The sequence below is a fragment of the Camellia sinensis genome, chromosome 10, assembly GCF_055761805.1.
Source record: "Camellia sinensis isolate YWXY chromosome 10, ASM5576180v1, whole genome shotgun sequence".
NCBI classification, from domain to species: Eukaryota; Viridiplantae; Streptophyta; class Magnoliopsida; order Ericales; family Theaceae; genus Camellia; species Camellia sinensis.
Genome location: NC_138970.1, coordinates 33745764 through 33772018, shown reverse-complemented (window position 1 = coordinate 33772018; position 26255 = coordinate 33745764). Strand labels below are relative to the sequence as shown.

The window sequence follows — 26255 nt, the reverse complement described above, 5'->3', positions numbered from 1 at the left end:
TCATCTTGTATTGCATGCACTGAGGCTCGGTGCATCATTCAAACTGCATTGTCATTTCAATACTTTGTTGAATATGTGCTTAGACCGCATGTCTTGAATTGAGTCATATGCCATATTAGTAGCTGAGCCGATTAATTGCATTTGTATGCGTTGTATTCGACATCTTGTATAGTTAGGAATCACGCATTTTTCTAACTCTTTTGTTTTATCTTTGCTTGGAGTACTAGGTGAGTTTTAATGCTTTAGCATACTTGCACGAGTGTGAGTGATTGCCATGTCTAGCATGCTTTCCATGAGGCTAAGTGCTTACTTGTTAAACTACTTGAGTGCCTGTGGAAGAAGGATTATTGCTTGAATTGGAACAATTCAATGAATGTACGTTTAAGCTCACTTTGTTAAGTGGAAAATTCACAAACTTTAAGACCACTTGAGGTGACAAAAATCAAACCCTTTTCGAAAAACAAACATGAAATTGAATTGTTTCAATTCAAGCAAACTTAGTCTATACTTGCTTGTGCGCATCACATAGTAAATGCTAGCCTAATAACCGGAACAAGAGCACATGATGTTGATAAAAATCATATCATGATTAGTAGAGCCCGATCTTTGATCGGGCGAGCGGGGGTACTCAATTCATGACCTTCCCCTCTTGTACCTAAGTTCCCGAGCCGAGGCAACTTTAGTGATGACGGACACCTGGCCTTTGGCACGAGTCACGGGTTTTCTAAATTTTCCCAAAAATAAAATATTTAGGTGGCGACTCTGTATCTAGCAAAGCAGTCCAATTTTGGCATTTTTGATTCAAAAATCGATTTTCCAAAAGGTTTGCCGGATTTGGACTCTTTGGTGTTTATCAATTTCACATTGCACTTGTGAGATTAGATTCAGAACCGCGGGAGTCCGAACTGTGGGGCTTTCTTTTCAAACTTCTGAGAGGGGGGTGCAAGAAAGGCGAGCTACAGTTTCTGGTGACTCTGCTGGGGATTTAGAGAACTTGACTCGAACTCATGATATGACATTTTATCTGCACTTATGTGTTTCTTTGCATTTGCAGTAGTACGCCTAAGTCACTGTGTTTGCCATCTACTATTCCTGGATGGTTTGCCAGAGGCTTGCTTGGAAAAGCTTTCGAAAAGGCTGATCGATCGCGGGCTCTGCCATGATGGGAACACAACTCTTGGATCTGGACTACCGCTGTACCGTTTGATCCTCCTTTCACTTCTCAGTGTTAGGTGTGAGAGGTATATTAGGTAGTCTTGTTGAGGTACCCTTTTTGACTAATCGACCTAGTTGTACATCGAAAGCCGTAAAGACTATTCCAAACTAGGACAGGTTGCTCACCCGAATGCAGGACTGTGTGAAACCACCTTGCTTGAATAGTGAACCCTAACTCCTGACCAAACTAGGACAGGGTAACCCTATCCCCTCATAGGGGTGTTTTGGCTCTCACTTAACTGGTATGTGCTTTTAGAGTGAAACTCTACAGGAATATGCGTATCAGTTGCCAGTTTGGGTGTCAGATTTGTGGGTAAAAATCAGTGTTGAGTGCAGTTCTGCAGCTTATGATTACAACTGTATGTTGTTAACGTCGGAGCTGAGGTGTTGTGTGGTTTTTGATTTTTGTTTTCTTTTTGCTTTATTTCTTTTTGCAAGGTAGTTTATCACAATTGCTTCGGACAGTTTGGTTACCCCCTGTGGCTCACCTTTTTTGTGCCCCCTTTCGGAAGGTTTGAAAAGAGAGGCCCACAGTTCGGACTCCCATTGTTCTGAATCTAATCTCACATGTGCAATGTGAAACGGATAAACACCAAAGAGTCCAAATCTGACAAATCGTTTTGGAAAATTGATTTTGAATAAAAAAGTGCCAAAATTAGACTATTTTTCCAGATACAAAGTCACCACCTAAATATTTTATTTTGGAGAAATTTAGGAAACCCATGACTCGTACTAAAAGCCACGTGTTCGTCATCACCAAATTTGCCTCGGCTCGGGAACTTAGATACGAGAGGGGAAGGTCATGAATTGAGCACCCCCGCTCGCCCAATCAAAGATCGGCCTCTACTAATCAGGATATGATTGTTTATAAACATTATGTGTTCTTATTCTGATTATTAAACTGGCTTTACTATGTGATGCGCACAAGCAAGTATAGACTAGTTTGCTCAAATTGAAACAATTCAACTCATGTTTGTTTGCAAAAATGGTTTGAATTTGTCACCTCAAGTGGGCTTAAAGTTTGCGGATTTGCCACCAAACATAGTAGGCTTAAAACATGATTTGCCACTCAACAAAGTGGGCTTCAAACGAACATTTGTTGAATCGTTTCAATTCAAACAACAAGCCTTCATCCACAGGCATTCATGCAATTAATCAAATAAGCATTTAGCCTCATGGCAAGCATGGTAGACATGGCATCATTCACATTCATGCAAGTGTGCTAAAGCGTAAAAACTCACCTAGTACTCCAAGCTAAGAAGCTATGAGTTAGAAAACTATGCATGATTCCTAACTATACAAGATGCAATTTAATAGGCTCAGCTACTAATATGACATATGAAGCAATTTGATAACATGTGGTTAAACACGTATTCAAATAACATGTTGAAATGGCAAAGCAGTTTAAATGATGTGCCGAGCCTCGGTGCATGTAATACGAATGAATGGATGCAAGCATGCGATATACTAATTGAAACATGTCCCTAATCTAACCATCAAAAACGGGTAAATAAAAGGGAGAAAGCCGTGGGGTTAGAAGACATACATGCACGAATGCACACTTATTACAACATTACGCCCTCGCGAAGGAGGGTTCGAATGAAACTAGCTAAGCTACACTACTTAACTAATTATTACAACACTTGAAGTGAATTAACTAACTATTCTAAGCTAATTAATTATTACAATTAAATAATTAACTATATAACTGAATTAAAAAATTACAAAGCAAACTAATTATCTAAATACTTAACTAATTAATTACAAAGCAGCAAAGCTAATTAATTACAACATGAATTAATTAACTAATCTAATTGAATAATTACATTACTTGCAAGCATCAGCTATAACTAATTAACTAAAAGGCCACGGGAAACGAGGGATGCATGCATGCTCGATTTTTCACCCGAAAGGCCACTGTTTTGCTGCTGCAAGCCTCTGTTGCATAGAAGCACTTACGCTTTCTCCTTCTCTAGATGAACTCTGTTTGCATTGGTGGCCGACAGGGGGACCGTTCGGCTACTGATGAAGGTTGGTCAGCCAACAATGGTGGCCGACCACTAGCTTGGACTTCTTTGCTGCAATAGAGAGCAAGCAAAGCAAAATAGTGTACTTTTTGAAGGTTTGTTTGTACTGTTAACCTCCTTATTATCAAACAAGTTCAAAGGAGTTATACTCTTTGCTCTCAAACCATCAACCAAGCAATTTCATTGCATAATGGCCAAAGAACCAAGTTGTACAAGTTTAATGAATGCAGAATGAGACTCAAATGACCATCACCCTATCATGTATGATCAAGGGCAATGGAGACCTAGGAAAATGGCATATTTCATCACTTTTGAGTATGAAATGTTTCATTTTTCTTGTGTTCAAACTAACGTCTGATTTGAACACATGCAATGCAACACAAAGAAGTGCTTATCTTGCTACTTTTACTTGCCAATTTTGTTTACACATTTTAATTACCAAATCATTGTTTAATCAATTAGTCCATTGGTGAGTGTTTTCTAAGGTGAAAGAAGTGTCAACCAAGAGATAGCTTAAGGCATGAGAGAAGCTTCATATCGTTGGTAATGAACCCTCAAAGGAGGATTAAACCATTTAGCATGAGCCTCAATCTCAAGCTTAAACTAGCCTAAGGTTGAAACAACCCTCAAAGAAAATGAAAAAGTGAAGAAATGAGGGAGATTGCAGAGATTATAAGTGCTGAAATTTGGTGAGAAAAAGCACTAAAACGTGCAATCAACTCAAGCCAATGATGGTGAAAGCCTTAAAACACTAAGCTAGTGAAAGGACTTACACTAAAACTATGCAAAACAAGACTCAAAGGGCACCAAATAGCCAAAACAGTGGCAAAATAGTTCAAAACAGAGTGTAAAACATGCTAGACTCATGCCACAAAAATGTAAAATATTAAGCTAATACATGGGGCTAACTAGGCATGCAAACAAGACACAAGGAAGTGAGGCTAACCCCTCCAATTTTGGACTTCAAAATGAGTTTTTTTTTTCCACTGAAAAACCTTTGAAATTCAGTGGTTAAAAGGCCCAAAAAAGTTGGTTTGAAAGTGATGAACAAAGGCACAAAAACTTTACAAGCAAAGAAACAAGAAGGGTGAACCACCTCTTAACTGAAAATGGCCTCAAACCAACACTTTTAAGCCATAAAAATAGAGCTTTTTACAATTTAAAATCAACCTTAAAACAATTGAAAAAGATGGCAAAGCAAGTGTGCAAAACAAGTATAAAAGGAGAGTGCTATACCTCTTGAAGCCAAGACACAATTTGGCCAATAATCCAAGCCAAAAACCTTCTCCCAGAGCTCAAAACAAGTCCTAAGCTACCTCAGCCCAAAGACTAGTAACTTCTATCAAGGGTGTATAGGCAAAAGTGTAAGATTTATGAGCAAATGTGTATAAAATTACAAGAGAGAGAGAGAGAGAGAGAGAGAGAGAGAGAGAGAGAGAGAGAATTTGGTTCCAAATCTTCTTACCCGCCAAAATGGGGGAGGAAATCCCATATATATAGAAAAACAAGCCTTGAGCTTAGAAACATCCCACCATACACGTGTAGGGAGATGCAGCCCAATGTGCCAACAGCTGGCACAGCTGTCAACAAATATCTGAAAAAAGACACTGGTGGCCGTCAGCCGACCGGCAACCACTGATGGTCGACTGGCCACACCAATGGCCAACAACCATGAGGCATGGCCGACAGCCTATGGTGGTGGCCGACCAGTCACCACAAGTTCCAGGCTTGAAAGAACAAGGTTTTGGTCTAAAGCAAGGCACAAAATGGACAAGCTTTAAAGGGTCAAAGACAGGGCGTTCCACCGAGGACTTCGAGCACTCGACGCGAAGAAATGCAATCGTAATCATCGAGTTCACAAGTGATGACGTCTAAGTCTTGAGGTCGGTCAAAAATGGATTGTCTACATCCCCCAAGCACTCTGGACCCGTGTAAAGTGACTTCACAGATCCGAGGATCTTATCAGGGGACAACCAGTGTTTGCTTCACTCCCAACGGTTATGAGATGGAGGAGAGTTAGGCATAATTCACTTGTCCAGTAGTCACCCTTTACTTCACCTACGCCCAGTCAGGCTCAGTCTTCTACATCCACTCTAGTAATAAATTATTCACCAGTTCTGATGGCTCAACATCCCCCGATTAGCATGGAAGACTTGCGTCATCATCTCTAGCAAACCATTGAAACCATGCAGCTAGATGCTGCCCACCCAGTGGAAGTGATAAACAGGCTGAAGTAGCAGCAACCACAGCAAGCAACGGCTTCTGCTTCCTAGCACCTCCAGTGGGTATCCCAGCACCCGGAATCATTGTTAATGCTTAGGCTAAGAATCAGGGCAACCTGGTAGACCGCATCCCACCGCAAGCCTCCAAGGCACCAGTGTACCAAACTGAGGCGCCATTTGAATTCGAGGTTGACCCCACTATACTAAAGGTTAACAAGCTAGAGAAGCTTCTCAAGTGGGCATAGGGTGTGAACTCAATTCCCGACATTGAAGATGGATACACCAACTCTGCTGTGACTCTGCCTGACTGATTCAAAATGCCACACATAGATCGGTTTGATGGCTCTAGGGATCCCATGGTCCATTTGCGGTTATTCTCAGACATCCTACGGCCAATGGGCCTCACCAAACTTTAAAAGCTGTCACTTTTCGGCCGGACCTTATTAGGGATAGCGGCTATCTGGTATGGAAAGCTGGAAGGCTCTATGAAATGGAGCTGGGAGAAAATGTCTAAGGCCTTCATCGCACAGTACTCCTATAACACGCAGATTGAGGTCACCACCTATGATCTTGAGTCAACCCGCCAGGAGCCAATGGAGGGCTTCTCAGACTTTGTAATGAGTTGGAGGACCAAGGCTTCAATGATGACTACCAGGCCATCCGAAAAGGATCAAAGTAGGATGGTGGTCCACAATCTGCAAGGGAAATTATTACAGAAGATGATTGTCTTACCATTATTCACATTCACTGACCTCCACGAGATAGGGGTTCAGATTGAAGATGCAATGAAACAACGGTTGATAATCGATGAGAAGGAGCAGCCTAAAAGGTTTTTCACGCGCAGTTCCAATGCAACCACAAGTGGAAACACAAGTGCGTGGCCGTTTGATGTGAATGTTGTCACCACTATAGCCAAGACTGCCAACCCATTCGTCAGTACAAATCCACAAACCTCAAATAACCAGACTCGATCTCAAATGGTCTTTACTCCACTCTATATGCCCTTATCCAAAGCCTTGCGGTGTTGATAAAAAAATGGCTTCTTAAGCCATTAGAACAACGCCCATTACCCGATCTTCTTCCACCGAAACACAACCCGGCCAAATATTGCACTTTTCACCAACAGCACGGTCATGACACTAACCAATGCTACAGGTTGCGTCATGAGATTCAAGATCTCATTGACAATGAGGTGATAGCATCACCCCAAAAGCCAAATGTAACCACTAACCCTCTTCCAGCCCACAACCAAGTTCCTTCACCCCAGCATTTAAATCTAATACATACACTGGCCATCCCATATGACCCCAGCGTATACATTACCTCTTCTCACCTACACAAACTAGCTATGCTCATTCCTGAAAGCACGAACTTGTGTATGATGGATGCATCCACACTCTAAACTGAATCCGTGGTCATGACAATGGCAGAAGGAGGGAGGTTGGCCTCGGAGAAGAATGCCAGTCCATTGCCTGAGAGTTTTACGGACTTATCAGAGGAGGAGTATGACCTGTGCTGTTACATTATACCAGTTGATCAAGCCAAAGCAGAGGTGGTATTGCCGACAATAGCGGAGGTTAGTGTGGTTCGAGGGGATAGCCCGAGCCAAGGTTTGGATGATCTAGCCGAGCTAGAAGAAAACTTAGACAATTTGCAGTTCTGTAACAAACAAGATCAAGGAGATGTATAGATTGACTGGTTTGATCTGAATGGGTCGATAGACAACTCTGGGTGGCTTAGTGATGAGCCTGACAAAGAGGAAGAAACCGTATCAAAACCTGAAGAAAAGGGAGCTAGAATAACTGTAGTGGTCTGAATGGCCGAGGACAAGGGGAGATTGCCAAAGAGCACTGGTATCAAGAATTTAGCTCAGGAATTGGGTGTCGTAAGTGCTGCTGACATAGAGTAGGAAGCCGTGTTGAAGCGGTTTATGCAAGAAAGGGATCAAGACAAACAGGAAGCTGGAAAAGCCCAACACCCTGCGGGGGATATGAGAGTGATTAGAACGGAACCAGACAATTGCTTGTCGGTTGCCAGAGGTATATGGCGGAAAGATGATGATCTGCATCTTGCCCACACTGACGAGGATTGGGGTGAAGACTTGCCAAACAATACCTGGTACTCTGAAGAGGTGGACCATATGACCAGAAAATGGGCAGTACTTTAAGCCCCCATATTTGGACCAAGCTGAAGCCTCCGAAAAGGATAAAGAGGCGGAGAAGCAGAAGGAAAAACAGTTGGAAGAAGAATTAGTGCTAAAATAACTGAAGAAGATTTAAGCCGATATTTTGATTTGGGGGCTGCTCATGGCATCTCAAGTGCATCGACAGGCTGTATTATCAGCGATAGACAGGGCCAAATTATCCATTGACACGACTCCTGAACAGCTTGTTGGATTAGTCTTTTCGGGAGGCATTGCGCCAACTTTAACTTTCTCAGACAAGGAATTGCCGCCGGAAGGCTTATGTAGACACCCCATTTTTGACCGACCTTGAGACCCAGATGTCACCAGTTGAGCACTCGGTGAAATTGCATGTTGTGCTTGTTCAGAAGTCTCAGAGTCGCGGCTGCGAGCCCTGCCTTCGGACTTCCGAACCCTTTTCTGTGCCTTGCCTCGGTTTGCGAACCAGACTCGATTTTCTCTGTTTCTTTTCCTAAGGGAAGGGAGAGGTCCCGTAGACCATCTCTCAGTGGCCATGGGCCACATTTCGTAGCCGTAGGCCATTTTGCCCATTTTGGAGCCCCGTTTTCGGTTTTTCGGGACTGTTGGCCGTGTGTCTCGGTTCGGGACCGGCTAACCATCTCCGTTTGCCCCCGTTTTTGGCATACTTCTTATTTTCTCCCTTTTGAGGGACACCGGGGTCTCGAAAACCCACTTCGTGGCCGAATGCCACTTTCGGTGCTTAACAGCCCATTTTCGGGATCCCAGACTGCGTGTTTTGGTCCCCGAACATTCATTTTGCATCGGTTTTTGTTCATTTTTGGCAGGTACCTCTGTTTTATCACCGGGAAGGCCATTAAAGGGCAGGAGGCCAGTAATTGTTGCAGCAACCAGTTATATATCCTCCGGCGCCCTCCGACGCACGTTTTTCCAACTTCCGGGCTAATGTTGAACACCCTGGAATCACTGTTGCCAACTTTCAACCACATATCTGTGATGTACACACATGGGAGGATCCTAAAAAGTTATGGCCGGCCAGTAATTCAACTTTCACCTTTTGACCCCCCTCTTTGATTGGAATGTTGAACACCCTTGAGTCACTGTTGCCAACTTTCAACCACATATCTGTGATGTACACACTTGGGAGGATCCTAAAAGTTGGTGGCCGGCCATTAATTTTTCTGACCATTTTGACCCTTGGCCGGCCGGCCATGGGAGGTAGCCGGCCGGCCACCTGGAGCTCCAAAAGGGGGCCGGCCATGTTCCTTGCAACATCCACTTTACAGCTGTATAGCTGTTTCCCCCAGAAAATATCTCAATCCGGGGGATATTTTGTGGGGGAAAACTTGCCTAATTTTCCCACACCTTTGCCCCTCTTTTACTCCCTCTTTCTTGTCCATATAACCAGCAGGCAACATCACATTTAGGGGTTAGAAAATTTGGTCTTCAAGCCTTGATACACAATTCCTCCTCCATCTCTCTCATTTCCTTGAAAACCTTCAAGTCCTACACCACCATTTCTTCTACACCACCACCCCCCACCCTTCCATCCTCCATTCCAGAAGTTTGAAGGCATTCTCCAAGGCCTAAGGAGCCACAAACTCAAGTCAAGAGGCAACCAAAGTCAAGTCTTCAAGGGTGAGTAACATTTCTCCTTTTTTAAGCTTATTTTGGTAACATTTCTTAGCCTCTCTTTCTTGTATATATGAGCTCCGGCCATAACTGAAAGTAGTGTTTTTTTGAGCTTTATTTCATATTTTATTAAGGGACTTTTGTCATTTGGGGTCCCCATCTTGCACTTGCTTCATTACCCTCCTTGAATGTCATTATTTTGCATGCTTTTTCTAGCCTATGTGTGATCTATTTTGGAGCTTCTCATGAACTGATAGTAGGCTTATTTTGAGCCCCTCTTCAACATTGAAGAAGGGCTCATCAATGTTTGGGACCTTCATGTACCACTTGTCTTTATATCTCTCTTTTGGTCCCCATTTTTGCATGACTTGGTAGCCTATTATGCTTCTGTTTTTGGTCATTTTACAGTGCTATAAAAGGTATTATTTTGGTCCATTCTTCATGTTTCATTAAGGGCCTTTCATGGTTTGAGGCATATTTTGTACACTTCATGTTATATCTCTCTTTTAATCCCCATTTTTGCATGATTTGTTGGCCTATCTTGCTTCCATTTTTGGACGATTTACAGAGCTAGAAATAGTCTCATTTTGACCCCATATTCATGTTTCATTAAGGGTCTTTGGCTGTTTGGTGAATGCTTTGTATACCTTATGTTATAGCCACTTTTGAGCCTCATTTTGCATTGCATTTCTAGCATGTTCGTATAATGTTTTTGGGGTTTCCATAAACTGTAAATGTGCATATTTTTGGTCCCTCTTCAGTGTTGTAGAAGGGTATTTTTCTGTTTGGGTTTTGGATCTACCACTTCCTTCTTTGGCCATCTTTTGGCCCCTTTTCTTGCATAAGAGTGCAGCCATACCTGTGTTGATTTTTGGAGTTTTTACAGTTCTGGAAAAGATCATATTTTAGGCCCCTCTTCAACTTTGTTGAAGGGCCCTAACCTGTTTGGGGACAGCAGCTGTGAGTTGCTTCTTAATCTCATGTTTAATCCCCATTCTTGCATGCTAGTTTTGCCCTATTTTAGTTTGCTGTTTGGCCATGTTTTGAACTGAAAAAGTGCTTATTTTGGGGCTTCCTTTCTTCTGTCTTTACATTGCATGTCCATATTGTGCATGTTTGGTATAGCTATAGGCCATTTCGGGTGCCATAATTCATATTTCGAGACTTTTCCATGCATCGGGTGTACTTTCGCATCATTTCGGGGCTGTTTTCCCCCACATTTCAGTGCTGAAATTCCATTAGCATGTTTGCATATCATTTTCCATGCTATTGCATTGCGTATGCCATTGCCTCGGTTTGCGTGCCTGTGTGCACGCATCTCGAGGCACTTCATTTTCATCCACCGGCCTCTTATGTGAGTGCGGCTGAGGCTCTCTCATGTTAGTGTAAGGCCCATATCATATTTCCATGTCATTTGCATTGCGTATGCCATCGCCTCGGTTTGCGTGCCCGTGTGCATGCATTTCGAGGCACTTCATTTTCATCCACCGGCCTCTTATGTGAGTGCGGCTGAGGCTCTCTCATGTTAGTGTAAGCCCATATCATATTTCCATGTCATTTGCATTGCGTATGCCATCGCCTCGGTTTGCGTGCCCGTGTGCACGCATTTCGAGGCACTTCATTTTCATTCATCGGCAGCCCATATCATATTTTCATGTCATTTGCATTGCGTATGCCATCGCCTCGGTTTGCGTGCCCGTGTGCACGCATTTCGAGGCACTTCATTTTCATCCATCGGCCTCTTATGTGAGTGTGGCTGAGGCCCCCCTCATGTTAGTGTAAGCCCATATCATATTTCCATGTCATTTGCATTGCGTATGCCATCGCCTCGGTTTGCGTGCCCATGTGCACGCATTTCGAGGCACTTCATTTTCATCCATCGGCCTCTTGTGTGAGTATAGCTGAGGCCCTCTCATGTTAGTATAAGTCCATGTTACATTCTGTATGCCATTTTAGCCATATTGCATTGCATATGTCATTTTCTCGGTTTGCGTGCCCGTGTGTACGCATTTCGAGGCATCTCATTTTCACAGCATAGTGCATACTAGGTTGTACCTTAGATCGCATTTATGCATTTCCTCGGTTTGCGTGCCCGCGTGCACGCATTTCAAGGTATCTCATTTTGACAGCATTGTGCATGCTAGGCTATATCTTAGTTGCATCCATGCATGTCATGCATATTGCATCGTGTTCGGAATAGGAGTTAGCCCGGGCACGAGAAACGAGGTGCGTTTCGTACTCCGAGTGACGGAACGCGTCTCAATTCCCCAGTCACCGACACTCCGGATTATCCATGATGGAGTTAGGTTTTAGCTGTGTTTTCATGTACATTCATCTTATATTGAATTGTGCATTTCGACTCCTCGGCCATCATGCCTCGGTATGCGTGATTGGTGGCACGAGGATCGAGGCATGCACATATCTGTGAAAATACATTGCTATGCCCCTTTCCTGCTCTCTGTTGCAGCAAATAAAGGATCAGCAACTTTTCGGAGCTTGGCGCGCTTTCCAAGAATAACTGCTAAACAGAGGCTAATTGGGGCATCCCGGTGGATTTCCGCGCAAGACAACCCGGACATGTATCATCCATCAGAAGCAAGGCAGTCCCTGGCTTGCATGCCAGTTTTATTAATTTTCTTAGTTAATTTGTTAATTAATTAGAAATTTGTATTATTTGGACTGTAACATTTGGACTGTAATATTCTTTTATTTGGGACTGTATTATTTATTTGGACCCTCTGCGCGAGGGCATAACTGTAATAAGTGTGCGTGTGTGTGTTGTATGTCTTCCAACCCCACGTCTTTCTCCCTTTTATTTATCCGCTTATGATGGTTAGATTAGGGCATATTTCAATTAGCATACAGTATGATAGCATGTTTGCATCATTCATCTGTTTTGCATGCACCGGGCGCGGCGCATCATACTAACTGCATTGTATTTTCAATTCCAAATTGAATACATGATAGTTGTAGCATTTCATATGACATGTTTAGAATAGCCGAGCCTGCTATAGTTGCATTTTTGCATGTGTTGCATTGGGCATTTATGTGTACTTAGGATCATGCATGATTTCTAATGTAGTTTCTATTTTGGCTTGGAGTACTCGGTAAGTTCTATGCTTTAGCATCATTGCATACGTGTGAGTGCTGCCATGATAGCATGCTTACCATGAGGCTATTTGCTTATGTGATATAACTGCCTGAATGCCTGTGGGTGAAGGTTGGGTTATTTGAATTGGGATAATTCATTAAATGCGAGTTTTAAGCCCACTAGATAGTGGCAAAATCATCTTTTCTAAGCCCACCCGAGGGTGGCAAAATCTGCATTTTAAGCCTATTTGCGAGTAGCAAACCATTTTCAAACAAACAAACATGAAATGTTTTGTTCCAAATCAGACGACTCAGTCTATACTTGTATGCTGTGCGCATCACATAGTAACCTAGGCTAATAACCGGAATAAGAACACACAATGTTTTCAAAAATTGATATCATGGTTAGTAGAGGCCGATCTTTGATCGGGCGAGCGGGGGTGCTCACGAAGTGACCTTCCCCAATCGTACCCAAGTTCCCGAGCCGAGGCAACTTTGGTGATGACGGACACGTGGCCTTAGCCAAACGAGTCAGGGTTTCCTAAATTTCCCCCAAAATAAAATATTTAGGTGGCGACTCTGTATCTGGCAAAGCAGTCCATGTTTGGCACTTCTTTCAAAAATCTGTTTTCTTAAGACGATTTGCCGGATTTGGACTCTTTGGTTCAGACTTAGAACCGTGACACGAATCGAGTCCGAGCTGTAGTGAGGTCCCCCGCGGGCTTGTTACAGCTTAGCACACAACAAACCTCTGAACATGTTAGTGGAGTGCAGAGAAAAGTGGGTGCTAGTGGTGTCAGTCAGTACTAGGTTGGCAGTCAACGTCTGCCCATCTCGCACAGCTTGCGCCATCGGCCTGAAACCAGCAGATTTTGTGCCTACAGCCCAAGTGATTCGGGTGTATGACAATACCAGTAGGGAGGTGATGGGCACAGTACAGATTAGAGTTTAAGTGGGTCTAGCTCAACAGGATATTGAGTTCCCTATCCTGGATGTGCCAGCCACTTTCAATTTATTGCTAGGAAGGTCGTGGCTACACTAAGTAAAAGTTGTCTCCTCTACCATCCACCAAATGCTGAAATGCCCCAATCGAAAGGGGGTGGCTATTGTGTTCGGGAATTCGTCCATACATCCTCTGCTAGAGGTAACTACACCTGTCTTGGAAATTATTCATGGAGAGGATATTTTTCTTTTAGGGTTCCCTCTAGTTGAGGCCTGAACAGTGCAGAACATCTTGGCAATTGATGAGGGCTTGTACATCAGCAGCCAATCAATCTACTTCATGAACAAGCTCCAACATGTGCCAAGAATAGGGTTGGGGAGAAGTGGGCGTCACAACACTGGCCGATATACCACATAATCCACATGCCTTTGGTCTTGGCTATATGCCCACCAAAGAGGATTGGGTTAGGAAAGGAAAAGAGATGGCAGGCAGAGCCAGAGCTAAACAGACCGGGAAGCGCTATGAGCTTGTGCACAGACCGGTTTGGGAAACCCTGAATGGTCATTTTGTTCAGAAGGGTGAAGACTTCCCATTTTGCGGTTTCCCTGAACCATGGTTCAATTCTGAGAAGCAGCATGTTCCTAGCTTTGAAATTTTCTTTGACTTGCAACTGCAAGATAGTGATACAGAGGAAAGGGCAGAGCCAATTACTGCTGAAGCTGAGCAGAGCATAGAAAATGACTTGAACAACAGCAAGCTTGAAGTAGGGGCAACATTGGCATGTCTCTTTTCGGATTCTCTGATTGACTCGGAGAGCTTGGAGGGTAACCTGACCGTTTCCATGATCGTGGACCAACCAGGTGTGAACCCCTCTAGGAGTATTTTGGATGCATATGAAGTAGCATCTCTCGTTTGGTAGCTAGAGGAGGGCTACCTGTCTAGTAGTTCTGAGTCGGGTAATGAGCCAGAATCTGATTCCACAGAGTCTGTGGAGTCGGAATCAGATTCCGGTTCTTCTGAGTCTGGGTTCGGTATTCCTGGGGGTGATAACCTGAATGCCAAGGTCTTGTCCAGGTCGTCCTTTCTTTTGCTTTTGAGTCGATTGTAACCAAAAAGCTGGATGAGCTGGACCTTTTGAATGAGAATGCCACTGCAGATTCTGAGTATTTCTCTGTGCCGTTTGTTTATTGCATTGATCAGGACTTTCAAAATTTTAATGAAAACGAAGGGGAAGAAATTCCTCTGGTTTTGAAAATTTTGATTAATCGAGAAGATGAGAGGTTTGTAAAACCCCTTGTTAATGAAATCATTGCTTTTAATGTGGGTACTGAGAAGGATCTGCGTCTAGTCTAGATCGAGTCCACGTTGTCTTCGGAGGAGTGTGAGCGCTTAGTCGCTTTATTAAATGATTTCAAATATGTTTTCGTGTGGTCCTACGAAGACATGCCTGGAATCAATCTTGAGATTGTACAGCATCGGATCCTTCTTGACCCCGAGGCCTGACCCATTAAACAGAAGTTGCGGAGAATACGTCTGGATTGGGCTTTGAAGATTAAGAAGGAGGTCGCCAAGCAGATAGATGTAGGGTTCTTTCTAGTATCTGAGTATCCAACTTGGTTGGCGAACATCGTCCAGTACCGAAGAAAGACGGCAAAATTTAGGTGTGTGTGGACTTCATGGATCTGAACAGAACCAGTCTGAAAGATGACTTTCCCTTGCCGCACATCGATGAAATAGTGGATTTCACCATGGGTGCATTGCTCTCCTTCATGGATGGATTTTCTCGATGTAAATAGATTCTGATGGCGCCCAAGGACAGAGAGAAAACTTCTTTCACTACGCCGTGGGGAACCTACTGCTACAGGGTGATGGCGTTTGGGTTGAAGAATGCCAGGGCTACCTATCAAAGGGCTGTGACCACAATTCTGCATGATATGATCCATAAAAAGGTCAAGGTCTATGTGGACGACATGATGTCAAGTCCAAAGAAAGAGAGGGCTACTACACCGCCTTGAAGAAATTCTTTCAACGGATCAGAGAATAGAGACTGAGGTTGAATCCACAGAAATGTACATTCAGCGTGATAGTAGGGAAAATGCTGGGCTTCTTGATCACATAGAGGGGCATCGAGGTAGATCCTTCCAAAATCAAGTCCATCCTAGAAATGCCACCACCGAGGACTGAAAAGGAGATGCGAGGCTTTCTAGGTAAAGTGTAATTCATAAGACGGTTTATTTCTAAATTAACCTTGACTTGTGAACCACTATTTGGTCTCCTAAAAAAGGAAAGAAGTTCTGATGAGATGATTGATGTCAATTCGCTTTTGAGTAGATCTAGCTGTATCTTCAAAATCTGCCAGTGTTGTCGCTGCAAGAGCCGGGGAAGCCCTTGATTCTGTATCTGTTAGTAATGGACACAACGATGGGATACATGCTTGCTCAGGAATCTGAGGATAGGATGGAGAAAGCCATCTATTACTTGAGCAAGAAAATGCTGGATTACGAGACCCGCTACACTCCGCTAGAGAAAGCTTGCTTAGCCTTGGTATAGGCTACCAGGAAGTTAGGGCATTACTTGTTAGCTCACTCTGTAATTCTAGTTTCGAGATTAGATCCCATCAAATATCTGTTTGAGAAACCAGCACTTACGGGTATGCTAGCCTGTTGATTGCTTCTTCTCTCTGAATTTAATTTGAAGTATGTCACTCGCAAGTTGGTCAAGGGGAGAGCTGTGGCGGAGTTCCTGGCAGATCACCCAATAGAAAGGGATGAAGTGGTAGAATACCTATTCTCAAATGAAGCTATTCTCCAGGTCGAGAAAGAGATTTGGACAATGTACTTTGACAAAGCGTCTAATCAATACGGTTATAGGACAGGTTTGTTGCTAATAGCACTCGACAATTCCCATATACCCTTCGCCTTCAAACTCCAGTTCAAGGTATCTAATAATGAAGCAGAATATGAGGCGTGTATCGATGGTTTGGAAGCCACCCTGGAACTAGGGGCAAAAAGGTTGGACTTCAATGGAGACTGGAACTTGGTTGTGTCTCAAGCAAATGGAGACTGGAAGGTCAAAGAAGAAAATATGAAGATCTATCACTAGACCCTGGATGTTCTGATTCCTAGGTTTGAAAAACTGACTTTCACGCATCCACTGAGAGAGAACAACAGGTTCGCCGATACTTTATTACCTTTATCATCCATGATAGACATCTCGCTTGGAGTCCGGATGTGTCCAATCATCATTGAGTAGAGATATATGCCGGCCTATGAAACTATCACTGCGATAGATGAAGCACAAGATCAAAACCCTTGGTACTGCGATATCTGGAACTTCTTGGAAAAGGAGGTTTATCCACCATGGGCAAATGCCAAAGATAAAATGGCAATCTGGCGGATGGCCATTCAATTTATTATTTGCGGAGGTAAACTGCACAAGAGAGGTCATCTGGGAATGCACAAGCTATGTGTCGAAGTAGAGGAATCAAAGCGCCTAATGGAGGCCACCCATGGGGGAGAGTTCGGAGCGCACATGAACGGAGTAATGTTCGCCCAGAAGATTCTTAGGCAAGGTTATTACTGGTCCACCATGGAGGAGGATTGTATCGGTTTTGTTTGGCGATGCCATAAATGCCAAATTCATGCCAATCGCATGAACATCCCGCCGTCGAAGCTGTACAACATGACTTCACCATGGCCTTTCTCAGTCTGGGAATCGACATCATCGACATAGTTACACCGAAAGGGATCAAATGGGCATGAATACATTCTAGTGGCAATTGATTACTTCACGAAGTGGGTGGAAGCTCAATCTTACGCAGTGTTGAAAGCAATGCACGTGGCTACGTTCATCCGAAACAACATCATTTGCCGATATGGAGTCCTAAATGAGATTATTTCAGAGAATGGCTCCCATTTCAAGAAAAAAGTGATTGACTTGTTGGAGAAATACAATGTGGCTTTCCATAAGTCATTTACATACTGGCCACAAACCAATGGAGCTGCTGAGGCTGCCAACAAGAACATCAAGCATAATTTGCAGAAGATGGTTGAGACCTACAGGGACTGGCCAGACAAATTGCCATTTGTGCTCTGGGGCTATAGAACTTTAATCCGGAAGTCTACAGGGGCAACTCCTTACTCTCTTGTCTATGGGATGGAGGCTATTCTGCCAATTGAAATAGAAGTCTCGTCACTGCGAGTTATGGCTGAGTGTCAAATAGCAAAGGCAGACTGGCAACAGAGCAGGTTCGAAGAACGGATGTTGTTTAATGAGAGAAGGCTGAAAGCATTATACCATGTTCAGGGTTATCGACGCAGGATTGCTAGGGCTTTTAATAAGAATGTTAAGTCCCAGAATCTTAAAGAGGGGGATTTTGTACGGAAAGACAACCGAGGTCCCATTCATGACCCTAGGGGCAAGTTTAGACACAATTGGACTGGTCCTTACATTATCAAAATTATCTGGTCGGATGGAGCTGTTATTCTCATGGATTTGGATGGCCTAGAATTTTCCCATCCGATCAACATGGACAAGTTAAAGAAATACTATCCGTGAGAGGCTCGCTAGGCTGAAAACCCAGAAGGGCGACCTAGGTAAAAGTTTGAGCATAAAAAATAGAAATAAAAAAAAAAAAACTAAGCTCGTAAGGTTGAAAACCCTAAAGGGTGGCCTTGGCAAAAGTTAGAGCGCAAAAGGAGAGAGTTAATACTCGAGTGAACCCGAGCCAAACTACGTAAGGCCTGATTCCCATCTTCGGGATACATAGGCCACTTCATCCTAAAGTTCGACCGTAAACACCTCCAAATCAACTGTCCTATCCATGTGTCTGATCAGGTCATCTTTGTCCGCTCCTTATTTGAAAGTTTAGTTGTGATCTCTACTTTGAGAGACGAATTGGTTATAGTGCTGAGCATTGTTATTCAATCACGGGGCAATTTGTGATCTTTGGATTCGGGGTTGTACATCTCGAGGATTGATTCCGTGTGTGTCAAGTGGTGATCCTTTTCGAAAATGGTTTTGAAAAGTTTTAAGAAAAGTTGATTTTTGTTCAAATTTTACCTTTTACAACTTAGACCATTTTTGGACCAAAAGGAAAATTTTTAGTACGCGCAACTTTAATTTCATTAATTTCAATATAAAGTTCTCCAACTCTCGATACAAATCAAAGTTGCTTTTATTCAAAACTTGAAAACTAAAGATCAAAGCAATAAACTAGGGGCATAGATGAGTCAGGTGCTCCTACGTCCCCTGCTTGTGCTTATGGAAGCTTCTGATGCTAATATGGGCCCGGTTTGTGCCTCGTCTTCGAGCCAAGTCAAGCACTTGCTAGAAAGGGTGCAACAAATACTAGGGGCAGGAGCCAGAAGTTATCTCATCCTCCAAGCAGTGAGGTATCTAGCCAAATGTGAACCTCGGATGGGGAATGAAACCGGGTACTCTACCCCCTCCTCTAGGCAAGTCTGGTCATGTCCAAACTGACATTTGAACCGGAAAGGGAAGTAGAATACACAGTGTGTAAGGCTGATCAGTTGAATACCACGTTGCAAAGTCATGTTGTAGCTCATTTCGGTCAGATTAAGCCAGGGGCAATGCCAAGCAATGTCAGCAGCTAACCTTTTGCACATCAGTGGCACCATCCTTCATTCGGGAAATCCACTAGCTGTTGGCGGAAGAAGTACGCTTGAGCTGAGCATGTAGGGCAAGAGTCCACTACCTTTAGCTTGTCCATAAGCCACACTTGGGGAGGGATGAAAGAAAAAAGATATTAAAGAATAGAGAGATGTATGTTGAGAGAAACGTGAGAAACGGGCTTTAAGGGAAAAATAGAGCATGAGTGCCGAGAGATGTGAGAACCACTTATTAGAAAGGGTGAGAAACATTATCTAAAGAAGTAGTGAACTCTCTGTGAATTTGATAGTCTCTCGCCGGTGGAAGGCGTCTAAGCCCATCAAAGTCTCGGCCAGCACCATGCCGATGCAACTCTTGCCTTTTTTCAAACCTTGGGCCACTACAATTAGCCAAATGCCAAACCTGCCGAAACTATGGGTAAGAAGGAAATGTGACAGCATACACAAGCAAAGGGCATGTTGCCGAAAACCCCGCCAAAGAAGATTACCGCGGTCACCAACGTCAGAAAATTGATGAATCAGACTAGGAATATCTAGCTCTCCATTGTGAACCAAGGATTGAGCCTTTGTAGACACCCCATTTTTTGACCGTCCTCAAGGCTTGGACGTCATCGTTTGAACACTCGATGATCATCCATGTTCGTGTTCGTCTTGAGTTGCCAGAGGTCTCGGTCGCGCGCCTTGCCTCAAGATCTCTCAACTTGTCTGTTTTGTGCTTGGTTGTGGACTAAGGACTTGTGTTTTTTGCTTTTGAGGGAAGAGGGTGGCTTGTTAGCCATCCCCTCAACCCATCGGCCAAGGCTTGAGGCCGTCGGCCTTGTTTTCTTGCCATCGGCCAAAATTGTTGGCCGATCGGCACTATCTTTGGTCGATCGGCCCTTGTGTTGGTCGATCAGCCATATTTTGTGGCCGAACCCTATTCATCTGCTTTATGCAGATATTTTGTGCCAGCTGGCTTAGCTGGCATGCACAATTCCCCCCTCCATACACGTGTGTGTTTGTGCTTGAAAGTGTGTTTTGTTCATACTTTTGCACTAGAGCACCTAGCAATACACCATCCTTGGTTGCTGAGGTGCTAGGGAGTTGGTGTTAGGGTTCTTGAGGTGGTTTTGATCAGAGAAAGGTGCTGAAGCCTTGTTCTTGAAGGTGTTCTTCAAGGGTGAGCATTTTTGCTTTTAATACCTCTTTCTTGTTTAAGCTTTTAGCCCTTCTTGCTTATTGTTTTAAGCTTGACTATAAACTGATAAAAGTTTTGTTTTTATATGATTTTGATCTTTGTTTAAGGTCTCTTTTTGGTTTGGGGTTGTTTCCCCCCTCTTAGGCCTTGTTAGACCTTTTTTTAGGCCATCCCTTTTGGCCCTTGTTCTTAGCTTTGCATGACCTTTCTACCACTGAAATCCAGAGGATTTTCAGTGGCGGAAATGTGGTTTTGAGGTCCTAAATAGGAGAGGGCCGTCTCCTCTCCTTGTTGTCTTGAATGCTAGTATAAATGGCTTATATTGGTAGCATGGTTGCTTAGCGTGTTTTAGCTCCATTTCAGTAAGTATTTGGTGTTATTTTGCCATGATATACCTCTGTTTGAAGTTGGTTTAATGGCCTCTTACATGCTTCATATACTTGTCTTGCAATCCCCTCATTTGCCTTAATGTGCATCATGTTGTAACATGCCATTCTAGCATGATTTTGGCTCGACTCCATGAAGCTTTTAGCTTTGTTGTAACATGCTTAACCTATGATTTGAGTTGTTTTGACCATATATGCCATGCTTTGTATGGCCATAAGGCATTCTAGCTTGTTAGCTTTGAGTGTCCAAGTCACTAGCATGCTTTACTTGGACCATTTCAATGATTTGGCATCATTTGTTATACTATTGCAGCCCATGTTTCATGCTTGAACACTTACATTTATCACTCCTTTAATGTTTTAAAGAGTTGATGTTTTATGCCTCTTGAATGGATCATTGTGTATGCTTCCATGCTTAGGCCATTTGGATGCCATCTAAGTGGGTTTTTGGTCTTCTTTTACCATGCCACAACTCTGTTTTTATTGGTTTTTGTCATGCCGTGTTTGGTTTTGATAGGTGTAGTGTAACACCCCTTTTGTAGCCTTGAATGCCTCATGCTTTTGGCATTGTGTTCTAGCTTGTGTTGGCTAGTTTCGAGCTTGTTTTTGGCCCTATCTTGACCTGCCTTGGGACTATTTTGATAGCCCTTGGCCCTTTGGGGCTCGCCTTGCATGGCCATAGTTTGAGTCCTTTGGCTAGTTTCAAGCTTTGGGCTTTCTTGCATGCCATCCTTTCATTGTTTGGTTGATTTGGCATCATCCCTAACATCATTTCAGAGCTTATAGTATTGTCATACTTGCATGCTTTTAATTCTTTTAAGTGTTCTTGAAAGTTACTCTCTTATGCCTAGATCATAGGCCATTATATGTGCATGTTTGCATGTGTTTTGTGCATCTTTCCATAGCACTTTGGCCACTGATTTTGGCATGGCTGAGGTCTACCCATGTTAGTTTAAGTCCATCTTGGCATGTTGATTGCATGCTTGTCTTGTATGTTGTTGCATGCTTGCTTCATTTTGCATGTTGCTACATGCTATACATGTTCATATGTTTAGGTTGTACACCTATTGCATATTAGTTGCATTGCATAATATTGTTCCATGTTATCGCATGCTTGCTGTTGGTATTGTTGTTGCATACCTATTACATTGTATGCATTCATGTTTGCATGCTTAGATTTCATATTGTTGCATGCTTACTAGTTTGCATGTTGTCACATGCTTGAATGCTTAGGTTGCATAGCATTGTGTGTGCATTCCCTTGCCTCTTGATCAAGCATGATAGAGGTTTGGCGCCTGTAGACGTCCCCAAACGTCCCGGGAGGGAAGCCCCCGTTTTGTTCGTTTGGGCTCACTACAGTTCGGACTCAAATTGTTACGGTTCTTAATCTGATCTCACAATGTGCGATGTGAGATTGATAAATAACCAAAGAGTCCAAATCCGGCAAATCGTTTTGAAAAATAGATTTTTAGAAAGAAGTGCCAAACAAGGACTGCTTTGCCAGATACAAAGTCGCCACCTAAATGTTTTATTATTGGGAAAACTTAGGAAACCCTGACTCGTTTGCCTAAGGCCACGTGTCCGTCATCACCAAAGTTGCCTCGGCTCAGGAACTTGGGTACGATTGGGAAAGGTCAGCTATGAGCACCCCCGCTCGCCCGATCAAAGATCGGCCACTACTAAATATGATAGCTTGTTTTTGAAAACACATGTGTTCTTATTCCGGTTAATTAGCTAGAATTACTATGTGATGCGCACAACAAAACAAGTATAGACTAGATCGCCTAATTTGGAACAAAGCATTGCATATCCGTTTGTTTAGAAAAATGGTTTGAGTTTTGCTACTCACAAATAGGCTAAAATACGGATTTCAATGAATTGTCCCAATTCAAGCAATCCAACCTTCACCCATAGGCATTCAGGCAGTTACATCACATACGCAAATAGCCTCATGGCAAGCATACTGTCATGGCAATACTCACACACATGCAAGGATGCTAAAGCGTAAATGCTTACCTAGTACTCCAAGCCAAAACAGAAACTAGTTAGTAATCGAATGCCTGATCCTAGTTCATGTTAAGATGGCTAATGCAACACATGCAAAATGCAACTAGAAACAGGCTCGGTTATTCTAAGATGTCATGTGAAATGCAACTTGATACATGTATTCAAATTGGAATTGAAATACAATGCAATTAGCATGATGCACCGAGCCCAGTGCATGCAATACGAATGAATGTGTGCAAACATGCTATCATAAGTATGCTAATTGAAACGTGCCCTAAAACTAACCATTGTAAGAGCATCTCCAATGGTTGTTGCTATATTGGGGTTGCTATTGCTATAATTTGGCAATGAATAGTGTTATTTTGCCAAATTATAGCAATGGTGCTCCAATGGTCATTTGCTATTTTTGGCAAATCTTAACCAACTTTCCCTCCAACTTTGGAGGTGTTGTTTGGATATAGGTTTTTTGTGATTTTATTTTTATTTATTTATTGTCTTTTGTGACATTTTTTTATCTGTTTGTTAAAAAAATTATATATTTATATTATTTCCAACTAGACAAATATAAAAAATAAAAAAAAATGAAAAATTGAAAAAAAAAAAATTTGTTTGATTAATTCACCCCACCAAAAAATATATCACTACATATTTAATAAATTTTTTTAACTACACATAAAAAATAAACAATCATCAATTACCCATCAATAACCGACCACCAAAATAAAATTTCATTAAAAATTACATGAAATACGGTTGGATTGTTAAAACAACATGAAATTTCATTTATTCTTAAAACAACATGAAATTTCATTAAAAATTACATCAAAAAATAAAGACTAACATTTATCCCATAATTATATAAAAAAAGGCTAACAATTACATTAAAAAATAAATGATATTGCAAAAAATAAATACTAACATTTATCCCGTAATTATTCATCAGGAGGTAGGGGAAAATAAAAATTTGGGCTGCTCACATTTGAGGACCACTTGGCGAAAATCTCATTTTTTCGCATTGTGTAATACGCTTTCATCTGAGGGTCCAAATGAGAAATGTCCGCAGTCATTATTTGGTGTTCTTCCTTTCTCATCTCATGTTCTTGTCTTCTGATCTCGAAGTCATGTTTTTTCATCTCATGTTCTTGTCTTCTGATCTCGAAGTCATGTTTTTTCATCTCAAGTTCTTTCATCTCCTGCATTGCTTGAATCCTTTTTTCTTCTCTTTCCTCTTTTTTCTTTTCCTTCTCAGCAAGGTATTGGTTAAATGTGTCCAATTGTGTGCTCATATTTTGAACTTCAGCTTGAACGACTTGATTTTTCCGAAATAATTCTTTTGCAGATTTCCTACCCATCGGCCTTTTACCCCTAGCAGAGACACTACCCTCACCAACAGTTGGATTATTACCAACACTTGGACTGGTGTCATCTTCAAGAGAAATGCAATTATCCATAGGGGAATCGGGGGCTAAATCAGGGGAAAATGGTGTATGTATCCTTGACTTCACCGTATTCGTAGGAGTTACATCTTGCCACCTGATATTATTTTGCAAGATTGACCAACAATGTTCAAAAGCAAAATGTTTCTTTTCATCTTGATGGTATAAAAGTTTTGCTTGAAGCATCTGTATCAATATTGAATTAAGTAAGTATCAACAAAATAAAATAAAATATGAGATCTTACTAGATAAAATAAAATATGTATCAATATTGAATTAGGTAATTATTTAATTTGTATATGAGACGAAATAAAATAAAATAAAAACTAATGTAATAAATGAAGATGAAATCTTACTAAATCAACTTGAGACATCCCACTTGGGTGTAGATTTTCGACTTGCGCTAAACATCCACGAAATTTGTTAGAACATTTCATGATTGTACCCCATCGAGATTGGATAGAAACTTGTGTTCTTGACTGATCATTCTGAAGGGAGCAATAATTTTCATAAATTCTCCCCCAAAAGTGAGTATAAGATTGTGAATTACCAACAATTGGATCTTCAGAAATGTGACACCAAGCTTTACAAAGTGCCATATCTTCAGCAATGGTGAATGATTTTCCTCTCTTTATTTTTGATGAACCTTCCATACCGATTGTGTAAAGAAAATATAAATAAAAATAAAAATGTAATTTAAAAAATTTGTTGTGAAATGAAATTGAGTAAAAAGAGAGCACAAAATGTTTGTATTTATAGAAAAAAAAAGGAGCCGTTTTAACATAAAAAAAGAGCCGTTTTAACATAAAAAAGAGCCGTTTTATTTTTATAGCCGTTTTTATAGCCGGTTTGTGTTCATCTTTTTTTTTTATAGCCGTTGTAGATATATGTTTTTATTATGTTTTTATTTAATTTTTATTTATTTTTAATGAATAAAGTGACCCACTCATGAATAAAGTAAACCCAGTAAACCCAAGTTCATTCACTCTTGAATAAAGTAAACCCACGTTCATTCAACTTTAGGAAATTTCTAGATCCATTCTTGAGAGACACAGAGAGCTTCGAAACTTGAGAGAGAGAGAGACAGCTTTGGATGAGTGAAGATCAGAGGCAAGAGGGAAGGTCAGAGGGAAGATCAGAGCTTCGGATGGGTGAAGATCGGAGGGAGAGACCTTCGGATGAACTTCGGATCAGCTTTAGATCAATGAAGATGAACTTCCAACCCTTTTCAACCCTTGGATCAGTGAAGATTTTTTTCGGATTAGTGAACTTCAACCCTCGGATCAGGTATTTTCCTTGGATTATTTGAGATTACCTCTCATTAATCTTGCTCCTTCAACCCTCCTTCTACGCTGCTCTTGGATTATTTTCAATCCTTGGACCTATGGCCTTGAACTTCAATCCTGCAAATTATTTTCAATCCTTATATTATCTTGAACTTCAATCCTGCAAATTTGCAGCAAAAATTTTTTTTTGATGAATTTGATGAAATTCGTAGCAAAAAAAATTGATGAATTCATATAAAAAAAATTCATGAGTTCGTATAAAAAATTGATGAATTCGTAGCAAAAAAAACATTCTCAGATAGCAAAAAAAATTTGTATACAAATTCGTATATATTTTAATAAATGAAGATGAATTTGATGAAATCTTTTTAAATCTGTTTTTGGTATGAATTTGATGAATTTGATGAATTCTGGAATATTGATGAATTCTTGTTCATTCTTGTTGAATATTGATGAATTTGATGAATATTGATGAAAAAAATTAGTGAATATTGATGAATTTGTTCATTCTTGTTCATTCATGAATATTGATGAATCTGGAAAATCCCAACCGAAAGGGAAGGAGGGAAGGAAGGAAGAGAGAAAACAGTTAATTTTGGGTGACTTGGCAGATTTGGCAGCTGCCAAAGTAGTTGCCAAGTTTGGCACTTGATTTGGCAGTTGCCAAATTTGGCAGCTGGTATAGCATGCCATTGGAGAAGCCAAGATTGCCCAAGCTGCTATATTATGGCTTTGGCAGCTGATATAACCATCCATTGGAGATGCTCTAAGCGGTTAAATAAAAGGGAGAAAGACGTGGGGTTGGAAGACATGCATCACACACACGCACACTTATTACACAATTTGACCTCTCTCGGAGGGACCGAAAGAATAATACAAATTAAATAACTACTAAGCTAATTAATTATTACACAACACTTAACTAATTAAATGAATTAATTAAGCTAAGAAAGCAGTATAGAGGCCTCGGGAAGAGGGATGAATGCATGTATGCTCGGCTTTGCTCGGAAATCCGTCGCGATGCTCATGTTGCCTCTATTTGC

At 41.7% G+C, this 26255-nt stretch overlaps 1 protein-coding gene across 1 annotated transcript; it reads right to left on the bottom strand.

The window, feature by feature from the left end:
* Positions 1 to 22805: 22805 nt before the first annotated feature.
* On the bottom strand, positions 22806 to 24792 carry LOC114304730 (uncharacterized). The gene is made up of 2 exons (XM_082893349.1): positions 24283 to 24792; positions 22806 to 24112 (listed from the first exon to the last, which is right to left on the bottom strand). The coding sequence occupies exons 1-2, from the start codon at positions 24730 to 24732 to the stop codon at positions 23423 to 23425; spliced, it is 1140 nt and encodes a 379-aa protein (XP_082749475.1). The 5' UTR covers positions 24733 to 24792; the 3' UTR covers positions 22806 to 23422.
* Between the last annotated feature and the right edge of the window lie 1463 nt (positions 24793 to 26255).

Coding starts and splice junctions, on each gene's coding strand:
- LOC114304730 (XM_082893349.1), bottom strand. CDS start 24,732: ATGTTAAAACGGCTCTTTTTTTATGTTAAAACGGCTCCTTTTTTTTTC. Junction 24,113..24,282: donor GGATGTCTCAAGTTGATTTA/GTAAGATTTCAT, acceptor ATATTGATACAG/ATGCTTCAAGCAAAACTTTT.